This window comes from Akebia trifoliata, chromosome 7 (genome assembly GCF_017979445.1).
Source record: "Akebia trifoliata isolate Shusen 1 chromosome 7, ASM1797944v1, whole genome shotgun sequence".
NCBI lineage: Eukaryota > Viridiplantae > Streptophyta > Magnoliopsida > Ranunculales > Lardizabalaceae > Akebia > Akebia trifoliata.
This window is the reverse complement of record NC_141381.1, coordinates 1,101,911-1,126,564: the sequence shown is the minus strand read 5'-3', so window position 1 is coordinate 1,126,564 and position 24,654 is coordinate 1,101,911. Positions and strand designations below refer to the sequence as shown.

The window sequence follows — 24,654 nt, the reverse complement described above, 5'->3', positions numbered from 1 at the left end:
AATAGGAGTAAACATAGAGAGAACCACAAATGAGAACAGATTAAAGAATATTTTTCCGTAAATGGAAAAGATAGTGATTTTCTTTGAGATGTTCAAACCATCTCTTTTGATCTTTTATTCTATTTTGTTCACCATTGGCTTTATTTTTAAAATTTTCCCAAAATAAGTAGCAGATAATGGTAAATAATAACCTGAAATGGTGGAAGGCAGTTGGCAAATGAGTTGAGAACAGTTACTTAATTGTAATTGAACTCAAACCTCTCTTTTGGTTTTATAAGGAATGACAGTATTTGATATTTGCTGCTCTAGTTTTCAAGTGTTTACTGAAAATAAGGTGAAGTTTGGGTCCAAGGGAGTTTGAACCCAGGACGTGAGAACAACATTTCTCACATCTTACCAACTTAGCTAAATTGGCAAGCACTTTAATACGTATTCCAGGTCTTAGGGCTTCAAATCTTGCTTCCTCATGGAAGAGTTTGGTGAATATCCCTTGGATCTACATTCCTAGACCTTTTCAATCCATTTGTGTAAGCTTTCTATTAAACTCATTTGCTTATCTGCTTAACAGTATACATCTAACTTTGTCATGCAAATTACCCATGAACAACCAGATCAAAGAACCGAGGAAGCACTAAATATTTTAACAATGAAACTCAAAATTTCAAAAACAGGAGTTCAATGGTACCTGAATAATATGTATCCAATCAGCATTTTTTTATTTTTTTTTTTGGTGGGGGGGTGGATGAATTCAATCAGGAAAATTAAGCCACATAGATCCCTAACCAAAAATTGTGTTTTGGCTCAGTTTTACAAGCCTCATAAGGAGGAACCATATGGATGTAGCAATAATATCTATTCGTCAGAATTATAAAAACTACTAGCGTTTGCCCGGGCATCCTCTTTGGGGTTAGGGGGGTGGTGAAAGGGGAAAAATAATGAAGTTGGAGTATTATAATTAAAAAATCTTTGGAGTTAAGGGGGTAAAAGGGGAAAAATAATGAAGTTGGAGTATTATAATTAAAAAATATTTGGAGTTAAGGGGGTAAAAGAGGAAAAATAATAAAGTTCAAGAGGTATGATTTAGAAACAAAAGGGGGGTGGGGGGTGAAGAGGAAAGACAAAAGAGGTAATATTGGAAAATAGGAGAATAGGAAAGAGAAAATTGGGGGTATTTTTGGAAAGAGGAAGAAGATTAAAGGACCCACCATTATGTTCTATTATATAACTAAACATGTGCAAATAAAGTCTAATCCAACTTGAATAACTAGCACAGATACTGAGATGTAAAAATTGTAAAATTAAGTATAAAATCAATCTATCAAAGGCAGGTAAGCATATGTGACAAAGTCATTAAACTGTTAACATGAAAGCTACGGTACTATCTTACAAAAGTCACAAGTTGTTGAGTATTTTTTTTTTTTTTTCAAGGAACCCATAGTATCCAAAAGTTTACCTCTACATATGCAGTAGTTTTATCTACCAGAAGCTTTGAACCTTTTACTCCTTTTGATTGAACCGCAAAGTGAAATCCTATAAATGAGTGATTCTATAAGACATCATTTCGTTGCTGAAACCTGTACCACAATATTGTGAAGGATAAATTTCTCTTTAACATAAGGAATAAAATCGACAACTCTAAGAAATCAAACAATGCAACTAAATCCAAATAGTTAGATCATAGAAATGCATAGTACCACTTAAGTTATAAAAAAAATGGTTTTAAAACTCGGTTTCACATCTCATCTCGTCCATGTCGACGAATTTTCCGATATGTTTGAGACGACTCGTTCAACAATGAGAAAAATGAACGTGGGGTTTTAAATCTCATCCAATACATTGACTTTGTCCATCTTATCCATGCCTAATACCGAGATGACTCGGGCAATACATCTCGGTCTCAGACAAGTTTTGAAACCATGATAACAACCACATAAGAAAATACCATTTAGTGAAGTGGAAGACGGTTTGCACTCCAAAGAAGAATGGAGGTTTGGGGATTAGAGGGCTAAGGTTAACTAATAAAGCTCTCCTGGGCAAGTGGCTTTGGAGATTTGGGGAAGAAAGAGAGAATTTGTGGAGGAGAGTGATTCAGGCTAAATTTGGAGAGAAGAAATTTGGGTGGTATAGTAATGAGAATAGAGGCACTTACGGGTGTAACGTGTGGAGAGGTATTCTGAAGGGTGTTGATGAGTTTGATAGGGAGATTAGATTTAGAGTCGGGTTGGGGGACAAAGTGAGATTTTGGGAGGATATTTGGTGCGGAACTTCATCTCTGTCTACCCAATTCCCGTCCTTGTACACTTGCTCTTTGAAAAAGAATAACTCAGTAAGGCAGTGTCTGATTCTAGACGGGAACTCCGATTCTTGGGATCTGGGATTTAGGAGAAACTTCAATGATTGGGAACTGATGGAGGTTACATCTCTTCTAGACCTCCTTAATCAAATCCAATTCAGGGAGAACGAGCAGGATAGATGGGAATGGATCAAGGCTAAGGATAAGAAGTTCTCAGTCAAGTCTTTCTATTATTGCTTGCTTAATGCGGGTGAGGTGTCCTTCGCTCCTTCTGTCATTTGGTCCGGTCTTGTTCCGTCTAAGGTATCATTTTTTATATGGCAAGCTTCTTTGGGTAGAATCCTTACTTTGGATAACTTGATTCGTCGGGGGTGGATTATCCCAAATTTTTGTTATCTTTGCTCGAGGGATGGGGAGTCTGTCAATCACATTCTTATTCATTGTTATTTCTCCCGTGTTATTTGGATGTTCTTCTTATCACGATTCCAGGTAGAGTGGGTTGTCCCTTTATCGGTTTTTGACCTCTTAAGGGGTTGGAGTTTCAATATCTTCTCTGCTAGAAAGAGGCATCTCTGGGCTATTCTTCCGTCTGCCATTGCTTGGGGTCTCTGGAGAGAACGCAATAACAGGATATTCCACAGTAAGGAAAGCTCATCTCAACAAGTGATCTTAGAGATTTTGGGGATGATGTTCCTTTGGTCGAAGATGAGTAAGGACTTTGAGGGAGTAAGCTTTCAAGATTTTGTATTTAACTGGGGAAGCATTTGTGATTCTTAGCTTCCCGTCAGACTTGTTTTCTTTTCCATTACTTGTTTCTTTTTGTTGTTGCTGGTGGTTTGTTGTTGGGGGGCTATCTCAGCCTCCTTTACTCCTTTTCTCCATTTATAAAAGTTATATTTATCAAAAAAAACAACCACATAAGTTATAACAGCTTTGGGAATGAACGTTAAGCAAGAACGTGACACAAGAAAAATAATTTGGTATGAAATTCAGTTTTAAGAAGAAGAAATAAGATAAGAACCCATGAACCAGTAGGAGAAAAAACTGTGTAAGCTGAATTACATGAATTTAAAATGTATTGTATGTTATATAGAAGTTAATACAGAAAGATAGTATAACTAGTTTCTCAGACATATAACTGAGAATTTCATGTTAAAAAAAGGAAAATGTCCCAGCAGAAAGAAAAATGTATAAAGAGAAAAAGGCAGTAAGAAAAAGAGACCAACAAGATATGCAAACCCTTGGGTAGATAATAAATTGTGCCTTACACAATCATGTCCATATACCCAAGATTTGGAGGTCAAACAAGACTTAATTATGTTAATCATGTTGATGCCATTCTTCTATGTCAATAGTTTTTAATTAAATAAAATAGAGGAAGACCGACAACGAAACGAACATAAGTGAGAGAGTACCTCAAGGAATGATTAATGCCATAACCCCCTTCATTCTAGAACTAGGGCTATGGAAATGGTTCATATATACGACAAATGAGATTAATCAACTTGTGGTCCTTGAGGGTCTCAATATCTTCAATTCTAACAATGAGAACGATAATGGTTGTTCCTCTTATATATATAAAGGAATCTTGTTGAAATTCCTTGATCACACACATGATTTCCCAGCTCGAAATATGTCAACACTTCTTGTAAAAGTCTAGGGAATCCATTACGAATCAAAGCTCTCATCACTGCCCAAATCCTTCACAACCAATAAAATCATCCCTCCAAGTTATTTTTCATTCAAATGTTTTGCTCTTGCTTAAAGCTCAAGCAATCGAATGCCAAACATCAAAACTCTGCTTCCCTTTTGCAATCAAACTTTCAATACAACCGCTTCGATCATAGACTTTGAAACTACTACTCAGTGCCCAATATTAAAGATGGATTCTTGTGAAACAATGATCAACTTAATCCTTCCATTGAAATTTTTCGAACACCCAAATCCTCTTGGGTTTCATTTTTGCTAAGCAAGATAGGTTCATTATCGTACTTGACCTCCTTCATACTCACCTTATCAGACGAGCAATGATTTAAGTCTCCGTAGATTGCATCTCTTGATACAAACTACATCAAAGAGCTCACTAGTAATTTACCAATCTAACTTGATTGCCTCCTTCAACATCAGGCATGACTGTGGAGGCTAATTTCAACACATGATAACTGGAAGACAGTACCATATATTATTCAAGCCCATCTCTCCTCTTGATTCTTGACCATTCCACACTTCAAACATGCTATCATCTATTAAACCCCTCTTCAATCCTTACTCCTGATTTAGGTAAGAAAAAAAATATGGGTGGTGGTGGACTAGTGGGGAGTGTGGTTAGCACTTTAGAATAAAAAGAGGGTAGAAAAATTCGAGCATAGCCCTCAAAACCATATCTACTTATACCACACTATTTAGGTTTCTTAGGAATTGCAATGAGGTATTCAAAAACATATTTATGCCAAGCTCCTTAGACTTCTCAACAAATTGTAGCGTGACCCTCATAACTCTTGCAAGACCATTTTTATTCCAGCTTCCCTCACGAGTTGCCACCTGGCTTGTGTCATCCCTTGTGGCCATTTGATCGCAACCACAACTGGAAACCCTCTAGTGCAAAACCACCGTCCATCTGCTTCCAGTAGATGGAGAAGAAACACTAATATTTGGCACCAAAGGCCGATTTGAAATCCCCTTGGGCCTACGAGCTCTAGATAGAAACTATTGAACCACCACAACCCGGGAAAAAGAATAGTCAACAGAAACCTTCTACACCCTAAGACAAGCAGACGAAAGCCTGTGATGACAGCACTTAGAATGACACCAACTTCACTAACCATCAAACCACTCTTCAACAAAGTTTTGGATAACCATATAGCCTCTAATAGAGACACAAAAATAAACATGCCCCCATACTCTTTTCTGTAATAGAAAATCAGATCCACAGAGGTTCTGTTAATCCACTCAATATAAAAAAAATTATTCTCCACCACCACCACCACTCTTAGGTTCTCCATCATTCTCCCCAATCTCTATAGTCCACCTTTCTAGTTATCACCAACATTTCCATTTGCATCTTTTTCAAATGAGTCATGTTGCTGCAATTCAATTCTATTTTGGGCAACACAGCTTTTCCTAGCCTCTCTCTGTATGTATTGATAAGTGCTAACTAGCCTCTTTTGAGAGAATAAAACTCTGCCTCCCTCCAATAACAATAAATGTCCTTATTGAACTATATGTACCTAGGTCACTCTTGTTAATCCTCGAGAAGGAATGCCTCATACATGAGAATCAAATGTAACCCTCAAGATCACAGAAAACACATTAACTGAATTAGAAACACAACACCTTAATTAATTCATCTACTGCAAAAGGTAAAATTTATGGCCTTCTCTTACCACCCCCCCCCCCCCCCCAAAAAAAAAAAAAATTATAAATAAAAATAAAAAATAAAAAATAAAAAATTTAAATTAAATAAATCCTATGTTCAAATTTTAAATCCAAAAAGATCACAGATCCACATCAACCAGAAACAAGCATGCAGATCTAGTCTTTTTCTATAGGTCCTTATGCCCCATTATTTACCCAAGATTCATAAATTTGGTGGAAGCATTTGTTGGTATTAAGAGAGTTCTTTCGAGCATATAGAAAGGACTGAAGGCACAGTCAATTCAATACACATATTTTCTAATTTAGCTCAACCCACGGTCTGTAGCAGAATTTAGATTATGTTAACGCACAGACAACTATAGAAGTGATGTGAACTCAGACCAACACCATTAGGTTTTATCTACCACAGGTGTATATAACCCAAAGCACAACTTATGGGTGCTGAAGGAGTCTACAAACTATGCAACAAAAATGCAGGCACACGCCAATGCTGCACAAACCTTAAATATTTACAAATCTTTAAAGTTTATTATTTCATACATCAATAAACATATTTCTAAAAACTTTAGTTCATGTTAAATATAAAAATCTTCAACGCAGGTAAAAAAATGTGCTAGTGATTCAAGAACCTACGAAGAAAGAAAGATGCTAGAAATGATAGTGGAGCAATAGACAACATAAGAAAATAAGGTAAAATCAGTTCTTTTTCTCCTCACTTAAATTCCTTGTATAGAAACTTGAGAGCTCTAACTCCCTAAACAAAATCTCAGCCCTATATTCAGAACCCATCTTCTGATTTAAAAGCATCCACTCCTGCTAAAATAAAGAACAACACTACTCAACTCTTCTCAGAACTCACGCAGACAAAAAGAAAGACAAAGAACATGCTTAAAAGTACTAAACTAGGCAAAATTGCATACCCCATCCCAAGACAAAAACTACTAAGGTATTAAGTAACCAAAACCAGCCTATTACTGTCCACATCAATTCTACCCATGGTGGGAAGGAACTTGACTTCAGCATGTCTACTTTTTGTTGAGTATATGTTTTCCTCCACTCTCGGGTGAGTCATACCCTAGTTAATCCCCGTGGCCCTCTTATATTCACAGTTCTCCCCTTCTCCAACAGATCGGTCTTTTGGGGTAAATGGTTGTTAACATGGTATCAGAGTGCTGGTTCGTATAGGTCACGGGTTCGAATTTTTCCACCCTTATGCGTGAAGGGGAGTGTCGAGTATATATTTTCCTCCACTCTCGGGTGAGTCATACCCTAGTTAATCCCTGTGAACCTCTTATATTCACAGTTCTCCCCTTCTCCAACAGATCGGTCTTTTGGGGTAAATGATTGTTAACACTTTTCAGCTTTGTCAAGCCAAAAATTGTCAATTATTAATCCACCAAATCATTTCAAAATGTGCCTTGTCAAGTACATGCAGTTTTTTGAACATCCAATAAATTCTTGATCTTTTCTTTTGGGACTTCTGGAATCAGTTCAATTCTCTCAGCATCTATAACTTCAGTTTCTCCTGGATATTCCTGTCCATTTATTTGTAGTCATAAAACTTTTCTCCCAGGTAGGAAAGGACAGTGGCTGGTGTGTGAACAGTTCTTGAATCAGTATTTTGGGGCTCATTATTCTTTGAGCAAAGGGCATTAAACGAGTTTCAGGGGTCTTTTTTGAGGATGTTATGTTTTGATGTGATCTGGTTTGTAATTACCTTGGTGGCATGCTTCCTTGTTTTTTTCCCTTTATCATTGTTTGTAGACAAGTCCCTTGACCTCCTCACTTCCTTTTATCTTGATTAAGAAAACATCTTCACCAATTTAAAAAAAAAAAAAAAAGACAACTCTTGAACCTTGAGCTGCGGTATCAACACCCACGGGCTTTAACAACTTAACTAGCTGATCACTAAGAGAGGCATTTTTGAGAACATCAACACCACCTCGAAATAATTGATCCATTTGTCTTCCAGCTTATGGTATGTGCCAACTGTCACACCGAAGGTAAAGCATTCCTAATTCAGCTAAGGGCTACAATAAATCCTTGATCCTGTCATAGAAACTGATACTGAGCATTGGATCTTCATTAAACCTATGCAAACATGTTTATGTATAGATTGGGCACAGAAACCTGGAACTTCCCTAAATTTTAGGAGGTGAAAATGAGAGTAAATCCAGGAAATGCATTGGAGAACACTCAGAAACAACTGGGATAGGTATTTTTCAATGGAAGGAATGGTACTTATTTACGGGAACTTTTCTTGAGGAAAAACTAGATCCACTTGTTGGCTTAGCATGAGCTAAACATCTCACGATATTGCAAGGATTACTGTCAAAATCTTCAGTTTGACCCGTGAGTGAAATGCATTGTTGTAGTCCAATTGGGTCCCATCTATCTCTCCATAATGTTTTCCATGAGACAAATCAAAATACAAAATCATTTGCCTGAACCACAATACTTGTATCATAAACAATGAGATTGTGATAAACTAGCACTAATAATGATGTTGAGAGCCAAACCAAGGTATGTGTAGATGCAAAACAGAAAATTAAAGGGTATGCTAAGAGAAAAGTTACAGACTTGCTTCAATGGGACAAATTAACCCAAAAAGAAATAAATCAATGAAGCAACTTCGGTCTGGCTAGATTACCAAAAGTTGCATATTTCGGAATAGTTTAGGAATATGGTAACAGTCCCAAGACCGTATAAAGGAGGGTTGGATCAGGAAGGCAGTTGGTGATAAAGCTATGCCATGACCTAAGATGAACCAATGAATATACATAAATAGGCCTCATTTTCTTAATTGATAATGTTACGTAAATTGTTTGAAATGAACCGGTATCACAATTATTTGACGGATATATAAATACTACAGGGTCAGATCATAAGAGTTGCAAAAACTAATTCAAGAAATTTTATTTTTATACAGTATAAGCAATGAACTAGAGAAGTTAACACCATATTTCTTTTTCTTATGAGTCAAAATAGGCTTACACTCAGCAGCGAAAGTCGCCAGCATGAAGTTGTCAGGAAAAATTACAATATACACATTCCCGTTGAAAGCTTGCACCAGATCCAACACTGTAATTTAGTGTTTGCTGGCCATTCTTGCCCAAAAGTTGAGGCATCCTTTGGTCAAGCAGTATATAATTTGAATGTCCTACTTATCACCATGAAACTGAAATAGCAGAAAAAAGAACGAAGGATTATTTATCCAACATATTGAAGAAAATAATGAAAACAGCTTCATTCGTCAAAAGATCTGTCACCCATATTTCAAGATGAATACCTCAAGGGGATGTCTCATCATGGCTCAAAGTTTCATGCCATTTTGGAATGTTCAGGTCAAACATTCCGGTTTTGACCAAGACCAGAACGAAACATTGACTCCAAAATAGTCAATGTTTCGGACTGTCTTGGAATGTTTCGGCCGAGTTCGTTTTGCTTTTTTATCCTGACAGGAACATTGCATCGAAAACAGATTTTAACCTAACAAATTTCAAGTTGTCTGCCAATAGTATAACCTGCTATAACTGGAGGCAATAGTCCTATGGAACCTGGACACAATCCACACATTGCCTGCACTACTACAAAATTATGACCTTCCATATGAAATTTAATGTAGCTGCCATGTAAATGAACCAAACAACTTAAACTTCATTATCAAGCAATCAATAGTCCAAACCTTCCAGGTATGACGCCACAAATTGGGATTGTAGGTCAGGAATTTCACCAATAGGGAAATTGTAAATGTCGGACCAAGAGCTAAAGCATGAATAATTTAGAGCGTTTAGTTGTGAATAGGTGTTCTTAGGGAAAACTAGTGTGCCCTAAGCCCAGGGCACATCTTCCTCGGCGTCAAGCATCGCATAACAATCTAACACTCGATAATTTGGACTATATTAACAAATAAATTTTTGATGTGAACACTGAATAAAATCATTGGAGAAAGTACACCATCTATAAAAGGGTAAAACTCACTTAAGGGAACTTTGGGATGATCCTTAAGCTGGTCTCCAACAATTATGGGCAGAGATGTCCGGCCGGGATGGCAGCATCTGGGTAACACCATGACCTGGAGGAACTACAACACAAAATTGTTCACAGCTTGTAATGAATGCTCAAATGTTAGCAGCAAAATTATAAACAGAGGCAACGGATTTCGATTGTATATCAAGGTCACCTGGCATTGGAGCTCCAGATGCTAGAGGATTGTGGACAGTAAATTGGAAACCCATGTTATTAGTGGGCGGTCGTTCAATAGGTGGCCTAAAAAAGCCTGCCATTACAAAATTTATTTTTAAGTACATCAGAAACATGTGCTATAGTGGCGAACTTAGCAAGAGAATGGGCTAAGTTTGTAGAACTATGCATGTCAGGTGAGAAACTATTATTTATTCTTTTTGCACAAATAATTCTAGACTGGAGATTACTTATCAAAAGGAAAAGATAAATAACTAAATCAAACTGGAGATTCATTTTTTTAGGTAGGATCTTGCATGTAAGGATGACTTGCATCGGGAGTCCTTTGTGACGTAATTTTTCATGTTCGCCTTTTGTTTGTAATAGGTAGGTCTTCTCAAACTCCATTTTTATCTTTTCTAATAAAATCTATACTTAAAAAAAAAAAAAAAAAAAATAAATAAATAAATAGGAAAACATAATGGTAGCCACATACCTTCCTGGACAAAAGCTGGCCCTGAAGATGGAGTTCTTCCACTGCCTACCCAATTGCTATGCTGCATATCTGGATTAAAATCACTTGACGGCATCCTCCACTGTTCATCAATAACATATTGTCTCCGACCATTGGGAAGGGATGGTAATGAGTACGGACGGGGGTAAGGTTGTTGAACAAGATGCGGAACAGTAGGCTTTGTATAGGAGAGATGATTGGATGGAGTTTGTGCAGGGGGGACAGGATGGTACGGTCTCTGTGCAAAAGGTGGATTACCCGGTGGAAACTGCTGGCTAGGTTGAGAGGCTTGGGGAGTTAAATACATGTCATTATGTCCAAATTCAAAAGGTCTAGAAGAATTAAATCCAGAGGGATCAGGTGTATTGCATATCCCAACTGGACCAATGCAATGCGATGGCTGCGGAAACATTTCATTTTTCAATGTAGCATTAATATGTCTAGGATGAGTAGTATTTCCAGCAATTGGGAGAAATTGATTTCCCTGTATGCAAAAAATAAAAATTACAACCCATATATCACCAAAAAAGAGGAAAAATAGCCAAGAAAACTTACAATTTGGGTCCTACAATATTCTTGATGTACGGGTGGCTCATATCCCAATGGTGTTGAAGAAGTTGGCATTGCTGGTTGATGTGGCATCGATGGTTGTGGATGCAATAAAGGAAATGGTGCTACTGGTGGGGAAGGAACAGGAGGTGGTAGCGAAGGTGGAGGTGGCTGTGATGGCAGAGGTGGATGTGATGGCAGTGGTGGCAGTGGTGGTAGTGGTGGTAGCAGTGGTAGTGGGGGTGGTGGTGGAGGTGGTGATGGAGATGATGGTGGGGGTGGGGGTGGTGGTGGAGGCGGTGGTGATGGAGGTAAGGGTGGTGGCGGCGGTGGAGAATCTAAAGGCAATGGTGGAGAACCCAATGGTAAAGGGGGAAGCTCACTTTGATTACTAGAAGCAGATTCCAAAATCCTATTTGGACTCGGTCTTTGAGAGACCAATTTGAAAGAAACATTCCCAGCCTTGGATCTTTCATCCTTTGGGGAACCAGAAACATCTTCCATTTCAAGCTCGCCATCAACATCCTCTAAAATGAGGTGGCGCCTGTCGCTTGGTGTAGCTGTGCATGGATCTGCATCTTCTGAAGCATGGGTAGCTTCTTCGGGCAATTCCTCACCAGTCTCCTTGCCCAAACTGCTAGAAAGATCTTCGTCGTCGTCCAATACATGGGAAGTTAAAAACCCAGGCAATTGAAATGTTGCATTGCTGAGGAATTTCCAAAGGAAAAAAAAAAACATGCATCAGACCAGGATGCTACATAACAGACAACTAGTATGAAGTGTAAAATCTAAATTTCTCAAGGGAGTTTCATATATATTAAAAAAAAAAAAAAGGGTAATCTATAACAGGACAACCTCATTTGAAGCAAATCTTTTTTTTTTAAAAGGCAAAAAAGAAATTGGAGGGCTGTTCTTAACAACTTTTCTGCAGATTAGAGGCAGGGGATTTCCTGACAAAATAGAGTGTTGGCATGGCCATTCCAGACTGTCCATCACTCCATTGGATTAACCACATGGATAGAGACCATGTCCAGAGTATGGTTCTTTGTAACCTGGTATATTGTGCTCTCGTCTATAAGTGTTAGCCCTTGATTTAAAAAATAAAATAGAAGCATAGGGAATGCCAGATTGCGGGTGGTTATTGGGCAGAAACTTGCCACATGGGAAGTGTGAGGTGAAAAAAAGTGCAAAATCATTTTGGTCTGCCACATGATAGTAGCCATTTTGCAGAAACACTAACCAGTCCTATTTTGACAAAGTATCACTTGGCTATGATAGTGAAGCATTGAACAATCGGGTAAACCAGAGTGCAGGAATTATAAATAGAAATTTAACATTGACTGGAGCTCATTCACAATCTAGGTTCGGACTGAATGGGATGCATCTTTAGAGACCATGTTACGGGTCCGGGATCCGATCTCAGATCCTCCACAACCGAAACTGAGTCAGATTAGCCAACCCCCTAGTAATTCCAAAAAGAAAGTCAAGACTGATTCGGTGCCAAATCAAGGTCAATCCCAATCACGACAAATTCCAAGGAACACTAAAAGTGAGTCAGACTGAATTACCCAAGTCAAGCTAGGTAAGAATGAGTCCAAGCCAATCCCGGTTCACATGGGTGTTTGGGCCCGGTCAGTGCTGATCCCTTGAACCTTGTTACAAACAACTAATAGATGATATTGGATAAAAAAATGCCCATACCATTTAGGTCAAGGATTCAATTAAGCAGAACACAGAGATATTCAAGACAGATTGAAGATTTTCAATAGTCCTTTGAGAGTCCTTTTTGTTGTGAAAGTGAATTAGACCATGGTTTAAAGTCTAGGTCTTGAGTTATGTCTTGGTTACTTGAAAAATCAATACCTGTCAACAGTAACGTTAGAGACAAACCAAGACATGGTGTGGCAAACCTCCAATGTCTCTTTCCAGTCATACTTGAGAATGGGATATCTCATTCAGAGATGAAAAAAGAAAAAAAAAAGATTTTAAACAATACTGCACAATCTTCAGAGGCCACGGATACCATGAAAATTTGCTAACACCAGAACATTGGAGATATCAAAATAAGGCCTTGACCCATACACTCATAGAAGTGTGTCATGAGCGTGATGACTCGTCAGCTAAGTTATCTTTGACCATAGAAGCATTCCTACTCCTTTTCACATTTAATTTTCTGAGAAGTAATTATAGAATGGCAAGAAAATTTATCCGCACAAAATTCCTTCCACAACTATTATAATGACAAAAAATAAACAGAAAATTAAAGATTCACAAAATAATAGAAATAGAAGAAATCGCATACCTCCCATACTCATCAACAAGCATCCCTTCCATTTCTCTAATTGGATCATCTATAGCACGTTCAGCTCGAGAAGGACGTCGAAGAAAAAATCCACCAGTCATATCATCATTTGAAACTCCAATATCATCCATGTACCGCCGAAGAAGTGATTCAGGTAGGATTTTCCGCTCAAGCCATAAACGTAGAACCTGAGGAATAACCCAATTTATATACCTAAAACCAAGTAGGGAGATTGTCTTGCATAAATTAGTACAATTACCTTAAGACATTGGCGACGATTTTCACGAGCACCAGCTCCAGATGGAGCAGCAGCACCTAAAAGACGAGGCAATGCAGCTTGTACTGTAGGAATGTACGAGGCTCCCGCAATGCCTGAAGAAATATCAGAAATAAAATAAAAGACCCTATGAAACTTCTTTTTTTTATATGAAAAGCGAATTTTATTCAAAAGCAAAAAAAGAGGTAGGAAGGTGGCCAAGGAGACCACTGAACAATATAAACTGAAATTTTTTTAAAATAAAACAAAGCTACACCCAATAACAAAATCAATCTAACCAAGTAAGATCTCACTTAAAGAACAAGCCCTCAAAGAAGATCCCTCTAAATTCCTTGAAAATTTTTCTCCACAAAAATAGGAGCCCAGTGATTGTAAGAACATTTTCAATGGAATTCTCCTTTCCTTCAAACAACCTCCTAATTTATGCTATGCAAGCAAAGTGAGATCAATGCACATTTTTATATGGCAATTGGCACATTGAATGCACTAGAGGGGCCATTCTAGCCATTTTCCCTGCTTTTTCATCAACATTTTCTAAAGCACATGATCATATTACTTCCCTTATTCTTTCACTAAATAAAACTTTATGACTAAAAAAGCACAAATTAAAAATGTTACCGCTCAATGAATTACAAACACGAAAAAGGACCACCACACACTCAAAATGTGCTACACTTCTCAAACCTGCATACCTTTCTGACTATGTGAACATTGTGTGATGGAGTCCACAAGAAAAAACAGATCAACTTTACGATGAAAACTGGGTTCGTTCTCCAATTTTCGAATAAGAAGTTCCACAACCTGCATGCAACCGAGGATGTTAAAAGATTGTCTCAACAAAAAAGATGGTAACTTGTAGCATAAATTCAGATAGACACTCTTTAAAAAGTCGGAATTTTAAAGGATTGAAAAATAAATCAAAACAAAAAATATGATAACTTGTAGCATAAATTCACATACATTCTTTAAAAGTTGGAATTTTAAAGGATTGAAAAATAAATCAAATATATTTTAGAAGATGATCCCTTTCAGCCTTGTTTGGTGTGTGAACAATCCTTTTTTTTAGAAGAGGCTAGAGTTTGCCCATGCCTATGGCACAGGCATCCTCTTTAAGGCTAAGGGAGGTAAAAACGGAAAAATGATAAAGTTGGAGGGGTATTATTAAAAAAATTGAGGTTAAAGAGGAAAAATTATAAAGTTGGAGAGGTATTATTAAGAAAGGGGAGATAAGGAAAGACAATAAAGTGGGTTAAAGAGATCGAAGAGGAAAGATAGTAAAGTTAGAGGGGTATTATTGAAAAGGGGGTAAAAGAGGAAAGATTGTAAAATCGGAAGGATATTATTGAAAAAAGGGTGGGAGAGGAGAGGAAAGACTATAAAGTTGAAGGGGTGAAAAGGAAAGACAATAAGAGTAGGGTGCACCCCACAAAACTGTGGTTGGATGGAACGTTAATCCCCCACAAAACTGTCTCAAAGTGGGCCTTACAATTGTGTTTTATTATATAGAAGTATAGTTCCAAAGAGGATGTGGTGAAAAATATCATGGTTTCTATTTTACATTATGTTTTCATCCTTCATAAGTTCATTGGTTTTTTCTTTAGGGAAGAATGTAACTTTTTGGGAGAATTTTTTCTAGGGAACCAACTCAACTTAATTAAGATTTTTTATGTTACACCCTGCCTCTCCCCACCCCCTTCCCTTACCTTATTTTCATCGTAAGTTATTCTTTCTAATTTAGTCTCAAATTACTTATCTGGGAAAAAAACAATCTATATTTCATGCTCCGAAGCGTTGTGAAATGAGAAGCCACTTTTGCATATCCTCAATTCTGTCATTTCATTGAACCTTACAAAGATTAAGAAAAATACCAACCCACTACAAGTAAATTTTAATGGTGTTCCTCAATTCAATTCAAAGTTTTGGAGAACTTCAATTGACACACCAACTTTTAATTACAACACAACAATTTACAAAATTAAATGGCACCAATAGTGATAATAAACCCACCTTCTCAACATATAGTCTTATGCAGGAAAAATGTTATAAAAGAGCAACGTAAAAGACAAATTGGATAAAAACAACTCTACATTCACTCACCTCGCTGGCTATGCCATACTTGGCACAATCGATTGCAAGACGTGTTGCACGTCCAATGCTTTCCTTTGTCCTTGACAACGTCTCTATCATTCCTTCAAAAGCATCCCGAGCGACACCTGCCTCAGTACCACCACTCAATGACCCCCCAGGTGCCCGGTATCCTGAACTAACTCTGCCCTCCTCAAATTCTTCCCGATCAACTTGTTCTGGTGTGAATTGACGAGGATGGGCAGATGGAGAAACTAAAGATGTGTGAGAATAAAATGCCTTAGCGTCCTGTTGCATAACAATGCTGGTCCCAGAAGAAAAAAGCTGAACTGCAGGAGCAGGGCTGGCAATTCTCCCCTGAACCACAGAATCGGTGGAAATGCCAACAGCAATACGACTGTCATGAAAAAGAGATTGACAGTGGGCTTGTCTTCTTTTTGCCTGAGCTGCAGCAATAAGATGTTTCATAGGTGTACGAGAATCAACAAACTTGGAGTCTATCGATGAACCAACTGTTTTATCATCTCTAACAGCTTCCGATCTGCAGTTCAAAAATGCAATCATAGATATGTCACAAACATGAGAATATTTACAAAATAACAACAGGTACCATAGACAAGCCAGTATAAGCAATGCATACCGTTCGCCAAGCAAAGAATCGTTCTCTGTAGCAGAGTCATTCCCCTGGAAATTAATCTTTGGAATAATCTTCGACTTTTCATTTGAAATTGCCAGCTTGTTCTTTTGGGTTGCCACTTGATTAAAAGAATGCTTTGAGCCATCAGAAGCCAGAGCTGGAGCTTTTGTAGGCCCGGGCTGAGACTTTTTAGTGGTAGAAGAGCCAGGTGTCCTAGATTGAGGCTTGAAACCTGTAAGCTCTACTGCCTTTGGTGTTGTAACCAACCCAAGGGAATTTTTAGGAGAATCCAAGATAGGTTTATCCTCCTTGGAAAATGATTTCTGGTATTCTAATTTTGCAGTACTTTCGGAAACATGAGCAGCCTTTGCATATTCTGGAGTTTTCCCCTCAATTTTCCTTGAATTTGGTGAAAAAGACTCCTTTAGAAGAATGGAATGTGAAATCCCGCCCTTGGGCTGGCAATCCTGTGCTAAATCCAAATTTTCAGTTATGTCGGCTATAATATTCTGTGGTGCAGAACTAGAACATCCACGAGGTGTACCAGTATTATGAATGGAATCCGACACATTTGAATTCCCAATCTTCAGAATGCAAGAAGATTCACCATGAACTGGAGTTGTGCACTCCTCTTCATCGTCATCAACAAATCGACGAACTGTTCTCCGTCTTGAGTGGACTTGAGTAACAGGTGATCTATCTTTATCAGACCTTGGCACTTCTTTTTTATGGAAATCTGAACCTCTTCGCTCAGTATCTACATCAGATTGAGTAGCACAATCAGGCATTGGCTCTAATGCCAGGCGACGCTTTGTTAAAGGTAAAACAGCATCCTTACCCTGTGAGTTGGCCCCTACACTGGAGGCTTCAGTTCTTGATGTCGAACGGTCTTGTACCTTGACACGTGACGAGGATTTTTTATCTTTCATATGTTCATCTTGATTATCGTCAACAGTAACAGCACAAGGAGAATTATTCTTTCTATTTTTAGCAATAGATTTCTTGGCAGTAGTAGCATCGCCCACGAATGCACGCTTTGATCTTTTGGCAGGATGTGAATCCTCATTAGTGGCCAACGAATGCTTTCTATCACTGAGTAAAGTACCCCTTTTCCTGTGTTTCCCAGGATTGTCTAAAGTTTCCTTGCTAAAGTCATGAACACTACATGACTTATCAGCTTCCCCAAAATGTTTTTTAGCTTTTTCCAAGCTTTTGCCTTTCTTCTCACTACAAACACCTGCATCTGATTTCAAATTATCTGAAGATAATTCCTTCATGCTGTTGCATGGAGAAATCTTCCTCTGATCCCCAACTTTCAAACGCTCTCCAGATTCAGGGAGATTGCGGTCATCATTGGACTCATCAGACTTCAAGGAGGCTAGAGTTGACTTGTGGCCATTCGTTATTGCCTTCTGTCCACCACCAGAGCGCTTGGTACAAATTGACATCGCCAAGGGTGGAGAACTATCAATTTCACCATCAACCAAGCCACCAGGGGATGTCTCTAACTTGGGTATCAACACGATCTCTTCCTTTGGTAAATGTATAACGCTATTAGATTCCTTATTTCTTTTCTTAACAGATGAAGTTGGAGACAAATGCTTTGTAATGCATGAAATGCTAGGCTTTATATCCTGACTATCAGTCTCACCCTGTCTATGTGAACAGCGCTCCAATCCATACATCTCCTCACCTGGGTCCTTGTCGCTCGTACATTCTTTCGGATCAACTATATCAACCTTACCTTTTAGGTCAACCTCGCTACCATCAACTGAGGAAGCCATGTCACCAAGGCCCGTCCTATCAGTATTCTCTTTACTACTGCCTGAATTCTTGCGTTGCAGTTCTTCAAAAGCCTCAGAGATCTCCTTCACAGCAGGAGCGAAATATTTGACAGTTTTACCTTGACACCGAGCTGACAATTTACTCTTTGCTTCGTTAGTGAATGCTTGAATATCAGTAGGAGCAACAAATGCACTGACCAGAAAGAAGAAAGGGGCACAGATTAGGAAGATAAAATTAGTTCCAACTAATACAGTATTTACCTTACCATAAGTTCTATAATTAAATCAGAAACCGTGTAGTTATAAAAACACCCGAGTGAAGCAAGGCACAATAAAATTATAAAAATAAAAAAAATTAAATAGTGAAAGATGGATTCTAGATATTTTAGAATATAAAATATATAAGTACGAGTTTTATAAATAAGTTAAAACCTTTAGACCAATCCTATACCCTTAATGGGCCTAGGTCAACAAAGCCTAACCCAGCTCTAATAGGGCTGGGTGGAATAAAATGACAAAATATAAATTTAAATATTTTTCATGATAAAAATGTATACTTTTCAAATAAATCTTTTTTTTTTCATGTAAAGATTATAATATCAATTCTGAAATTGGTGTCCTATTTAAATAAAATACATCTATTTTATTCAACTTTAGTGAGGCGTGCATCTTGACTGAGGTGCAGTCAAGGCGTGCGCCTTGCCATGCCGCACTTACACTGCCTCGTCTCACATGTATTAAGGCACACGAAGGCACTCGCCTTGATTACACTGATCAGAAAAGTTGTGAGACGCTGCCTTTCAAACCTTGGTGAATGCATAAACAATTTCAGAATAACAAGAGAAGGATCCTACTCCTTGAACAAGGAAGTTCATATTGTCAATGAGTAACTTTTTTTAGAAGGTCTTTTCTAAGTTAATGTTTAAGGCCTTTCTACAAATGGGAACTCGGTAAGAAACCTTGAAAATTGTTTATGATGCACTCATAAAATAAATAGTCTTTAGAATGGGGAACCCACATTTAAGGTTTAAAATCTCAAGAACCCATTTGAAGTTTAAGAAATTATACAGCCAAGTCTTGCACATAATTTATAGAATTGACAGAAATTTGAGCTAAACTTCAGAACTTCACTTAGTTTCAACACAATGAAGCTGGTGATGAAACCAGCATTAAAACCTTGTTCAATGTTCACTAATATAAGGTCTCAAACATGTGTGTGTGTGTGTGTGAAAGAGAAATGCAATCCTTAAAATGCCTACATCAACTTTGGTACAAGAGAAAGTTCAAATCCTAGAATAGAGCTTCACTTGATTCAATGGAGATAGAAATTGATCTGAGTAATTACAAAGATTAACAATGACCAAAATAATACCAATATTTATGGATCCACAATATAGAACTCGATAGCAATGATAAGCAAATCAACCATTTGAAAAAGAAATAAAAGATTTGGAGACTTTGCCGATGGAACGATGTGCCCTAGGTTCAAAATCATGTAGATGGAACGACGCGCCACCAGTTCAAATCATCCTAAAGAACCCCACAAAATCGAAAGAAAACTGTCCAATAAATAAGTCAAGGCTCTTGACAATAGCACATAAAAAGGGGGGGAGGTGAATCTATGGTGGAGTATGCCCTTAGAGAGAGCATTAACCAACATGATGCAAATATGATCAAGAAAGACATTTTGTAAGTTGGAAGCAGATTTAGTAATACTAAAATCTAGTCAAACTAATCTTAGGAAAGGATCCCAAAGTATCATTCATATTGCTATAACTGTGTTAATATCAATAAATAAATAGATAAAAAGTGATCTTAAATAGTAAACCGAAGTGATTCAAAGGCACAAGAAGTAGAAAAATAGTCAAATGATAGAAAGGTGTGGCCAGCGTGAGAACCTTAAAAATGTCTTGCTTGCCTATTAAGGAATATTTTTTATATAATTATTATTAATTTATTAATGAACCAAAATAATACAAGCTGTATCAAGGAGGTTGATCTGATCTACCAAGATCACATAAAAAAGAAACCCTGACACGATTAGAAAGATAAATCAACGCTGATTACCATAACTGCCACTATAGGGAAGGTTGATAAATTGAATTGACTTAAACTCTAATTTATTACTTACTTCTTTTCCTAAGTCCATTAACAAATATTTTCTTTATATGCTAGACAATTTTAGAAAATAATATGTATGCGGAATAGATACCATATATGGTGTAATGTAAAACATATTATATGTAAGCATAAAACAACATGGATGGAGTAAAAGAATGAACTTGAGACATACATGGGCAAGGCCCAGCATGAAGCTAACACCTAAATACTAGCAAGACATAACTTAGTAGCTAACCAAAATTACAATTTTTTTTTTTTAATTATGAATCCTTGGAAATAATAAAACTAAGAGTGATATGAGAAAATTTTATCGATGCAAATTAAGAACTATATTTCTTACAACTATAAAATAGAAGTTTGTTTCTTGTGTTTGACAAGTTGAAATGCAAATAAAGAAAGCAATGTGAACCTATCAATCCTAAAAGCAAGCTGTCAAGACAAGCAAGGGAATATTGGTGGCAACAATAGTTGATCTTGATACAATGCAATTCTATTGAGAAAAGATTGCATATCATACAAACTCTTGCTTCTATAGCATGGATTCATAAATTGGTTGTCTAAATTAGCATTAAAAGATTTTACTTTGTTGTGTTATATAAACAACTAGAGTTCGTAGGCACGGGCATCCTCTTTGGGGTTAAAGGGGTAAAAGAGGTAAAAGAGGAAAGATAGTGAAGTTAGAGGGGATATTATTGAAAAAGCGGGAGAGGGGAGAAGAAGAAAAACAATAAAGTTGAAGGGGGCAAAGAGGAAAGGTGGGGTAGTGTGGACCCCACGAACTTAGAGGGGACGTTTGCCCCCCCCCCCCCATAACTATAGCTAGAGTGGGGCCTACAATTGTGTTTTATTATATAGATGGTACTTCACTTTTGAGACTTTTGGACTAGTAGACACATATCATGGAAACCATACTGGTTAGTGTAGTCAAGGCGAGCACCTTAGTGCACCTCAAGCGCTCCTCAAGGTGGGGAGGACTGAAGGCGCCTTAATACATGTGAGGCGAGGCAATTTAAATGAGGCACGCGCCTTGACTACGCCTTAGTCAAGCCTCCTAGGCGTGCGTCTCACTAAAAATGAATTAATTTATTTAATTAAGACACTAATTTCATTTTTGATTGTATATTTTTTACATACAAAATAAATTTATTTGGAAAGTTCAATTTTTTACTATTAAAAATACTGAAGTTATATTTAGTAATTTTTACTCAGCACAAGCACGTTAGGACTTAGTTGTCTTATGCCCAACATGGGTCTCGGATTAGTCTAAGTTTGAGCATGCCTTTTTAGGTCCGGTCAGTGCTCAACCAAGCTTGACCAAAACACACCCATTGATAGCCATAGTTTTTGTTCTACCGTAGCAACAACAACACATGTTGTTGGCCTGCTTTTACTTCTATTTCTACTCTCTTTTTTCTTCCCTTTTTATTCTTCTTATTTCTCTTTACTTTTTTCTTTTACTATTGATCGCTCTTTTTCTTGAAGTATTGAATACTTTAACTTGTTTGTTAAAAATCACATTTATATATGTTATAAGTGTAAAATATCTAGAACCTACCTTTCGCTATTTAATTTTTTTAATTTTATTGTGCCTTACTTTACTCAGGCATGCGCCTCGCACCTCAGGCACCAGGAGACCTTTGCGCCTTTCACCCTTAACTACACTAATACTAATATACACTTTCCTACACAGTGTACACGCACTTCATTGTCACCACTCGTTTAATAATTTTTTTACAAAATGATTCTGAAAGAGGACAAGTGTGTGAAATCCTCGAAATAGTATTATATTAAGTTATTAAACAAGATAGTTGTTTGACAATCTTCCTTCTAAACAATCAACATAAGTTTACTATGCTATTTGACAGGTCTATGGTGTATGAAAATGTTCTTTGATCTTCATTACATTTCTTTTCTAGTTACTACTACAAAAAGGTTATGATTTAAATGTAATAAAGTAATATATTATAATATGAACGAGTCTACTTTCAACCTACGAAGGTGTCATGTTGTATATGCGTCTTGAACCAATAATCATGCTCCTTTTCTCATATAAGTTGGGTTTTAGATAAATCTTTGCTCTACAAATTGACACCTTATACATGTGTTAAACTAGCTAATATATGGAAACCAGTTTTATTGGTACTAACAAGGTAAGCCATAGGCTACCATTTCTTCAATAGGATCAACTGATGCATTTACTAAACATGCAAAGAGAAATAATGCATTTCCATATGGTTACACACACGTCCATGGAAGCAGCATGTCACAATTCCATGATCCGAGAATGTGCTTGCTGAGGACATAATATGAACGAGGGTTAACAAATTATATTAATTCTACCATCGCATTCAAGATAGGGATTTGAAACCCAGTTTAATTTTCCTTGTATTCTACTGGAATCCCAATTTGTTAAATTGGTGTCAAATTGTCTTTTAAAGCTGTCACAACCCATGCAACGGTCGGATACTCTTCGAAATCATTGAAGAAACTAGTGTTGAAATCAACACCTGGGCAATTTTCAAAAGCTGTGCAACTAGGACACACCACTTTTAAGAGATATGCTGCACACTTTTTGTACTCAACGGACATTCTGCACACTTTTTTCAAACAAATCTAAATATAATGCATATCAGCTTAGCCGAATAAATGCTCTAGATTGTATAATTTGCACAGGTGTGAGAAAGCATTGGGAATGTGGTGGTCTGTGTGTGTGACCCATTATTAATTATTAGTGTCGGACAATGATACGTGTATCTGTTACATTGGTTGCAGATCATAAGACAATCTGAAAATTATCTGGTATAAGAATTGAGTAAAAACCACAAATAAATTAATAGAAATTTGTAAATGGACAATAATCCCTCCCTTACCACATGCATTGGAAACAGAGAATCTCAAAAGATGTTTAGAAGGCATTTTGCAGCCTAAAACGTGGCATTAAATATCAAAATGGAAGTTATTTATTGTACAATGGATATCGATTTTTGAAAATTCTAACATAATATAAAGGAGTGGCAGTTTATATCAAACATTTACAAACTACATGAAAATACTTACATTTCGTCCGTTCCAAAGAACTGGACGAAGTATTTTTTAGGATCTGGAATCCGATCCCAATCTTCAGGCTTGCTAATCTGCAAAGTAAAACATCCAATAAAATATTTAAGAAAAATTGAAATAAACCCTAATTTGTTAACAAATTGTACCTATAAAAAAAAAAGATTTAGAAAATATTCAAACTGAAAACCTAATTCCTCAGTGAGATAAGAATTCAAAAACTTCCTAGAACTAGCAACTTATAAACTATATCACAACTAAACGATCTAGCTTCAAATAAATCAATTTTGACTAAACCCTAATTTGTTAATCGACGTTCAAGTCCACTACTCAGGATGACAAAATATATGAGAAAACAACATTCGCGAAAAAAAATACAAAATGCAACTAACAAGCTAACAGGATCAAAAACGGATTTTTTTAATGTTCATCGATCATTTAAACCCTAATAGTGCCGAAAACCAAGTCGGTCACTTACAAAAAAATTCTCGAAATAATCAAACACCGTAAATTACAAAATAAAGTAAAATAATGAGAGAAAAAAATCCAAAAAATCAACAAAAATAAACTCACCTTAGCCGGCCAAGCAGGGAAACCTTTAACCTTGGCAAGAACAAGATCGCCCAAACTTAACTTACTCTTCGCCTTCGCTTGGTTCGCTCCCCTTTTACGCCCCGGGGCCATGGCGTTAGAAACCCTAAATCCAACTTATTTTTCGACCAATAATTAGATCAATGAAACAAACAAACCCTAGAAATCGAACAATCGAATCAATTTAGGACGAAATCATCCCAGACCGAACGCATGCAAAGATGAATTTCGCAGACTAGAGATGCTATTGCGGAGAAATCGTACGGCTAGAGGAGCTCGAAAGTGAATGAGGATTCTGCATTTGAAGGGTGGAGATTGAAGAGAGGGCTTGTGAGGAGGTGAGAGAAAGAAAGAGAGGAGAGAGTTTTTGGTTCAGAGAGACAGAGCGAGAAGAAGGCGTTACGGTGAGAGCTTTTATTTGTTTTGGCGTAATAAGAGGTGTCTCCGTCCTCTAACCATGGTTAGTCTTTTTCTGCGTGGTTAATGTGACTGTGGTTAGGCTAGTCTTGATTCACGTGCGTTGCACGTGACATTAAATATTTTAAGAATAAAAAAAATGTAATTTCTAGGGAATTTTAGTGTTGCCCCCAAATTTGGGGATGCTAGGGATTCCTTGCAAGGGTCAGTGGGTAAACATTAAGATTTGGACGAAATTTCTATTTTATTCATAATAGACATTATATATTTAAAAAAATTAAAAGAAAAAAAAAAGGAAAAAGTTAACTATTTTAATATTTACAAAAAAAGCATCTTTTTTTAATTCATTAGAAATGAAGGCAATCCAGCGTTTTAGTAACTCGTTAGATTGTCCAATTGAAGCTTAATTGTTGGGGTTGTAAAGAAGCTATTAAAATGTTGGATAGTTCAGTGTTTTAATCTTTTGGAGG

General features: G+C 37.1%; 1 protein-coding gene across 10 annotated transcripts; it reads right to left on the bottom strand.

The window, feature by feature from the left end:
* Window positions 1-1,277: 1,277 nt before the first annotated feature.
* On the bottom strand, window positions 1,278-24,203 carry LOC147397873 (ENHANCER OF AG-4 protein 2-like). Of its 10 annotated transcripts, none has more exons than XR_015179663.1 (15): window positions 23,750-24,203; window positions 23,177-23,253; window positions 16,218-18,191; window positions 15,590-16,118; window positions 14,185-14,293; window positions 13,475-13,587; window positions 13,216-13,403; window positions 10,920-11,619; window positions 10,347-10,848; window positions 9,852-9,947; window positions 9,650-9,752; window positions 9,193-9,545; window positions 8,958-9,122; window positions 8,663-8,846; window positions 1,278-1,574 (listed from the first exon to the last, which is right to left on the bottom strand). XR_015179663.1 is itself a non-coding variant. In XM_086446939.1 (12 exons), the coding sequence occupies exons 1-11, from the start codon at window positions 23,858-23,860 to the stop codon at window positions 9,673-9,675; spliced, it is 4,479 nt and encodes a 1,492-aa protein (XP_086303065.1). In that variant the 5' UTR covers window positions 23,861-24,203; the 3' UTR covers window positions 1,278-1,574; window positions 9,650-9,672. The 10 variants fall into 10 exon arrangements, 3 of the variants coding, with proteins under 3 accessions (XP_086303065.1, XP_086303068.1, XP_086303067.1); XR_015179666.1 differs by having other exon boundaries at window positions 9,650-9,743; XR_015179662.1 differs by lacking the exon at window positions 9,193-9,545.
* Between the last annotated feature and the right edge of the window lie 451 nt (window positions 24,204-24,654).

Coding starts and splice junctions, on each gene's coding strand:
- LOC147397873 (XM_086446939.1), bottom strand. CDS start 23,860: ATGGCCCCGGGGCGTAAAAGGGGAGCGAACCAAGCGAAGGCGAAGAGT. Junction 13,588..14,184: donor ATGTTCACATAGTCAGAAAG/GTATGCAGGTTT, acceptor ATATTTCTTCAG/GCATTGCGGGAGCCTCGTAC. Junction 10,849..10,919: donor AATATTGTAGGACCCAAATT/GTAAGTTTTCTT, acceptor TTTTGCATACAG/GGAAATCAATTTCTCCCAAT.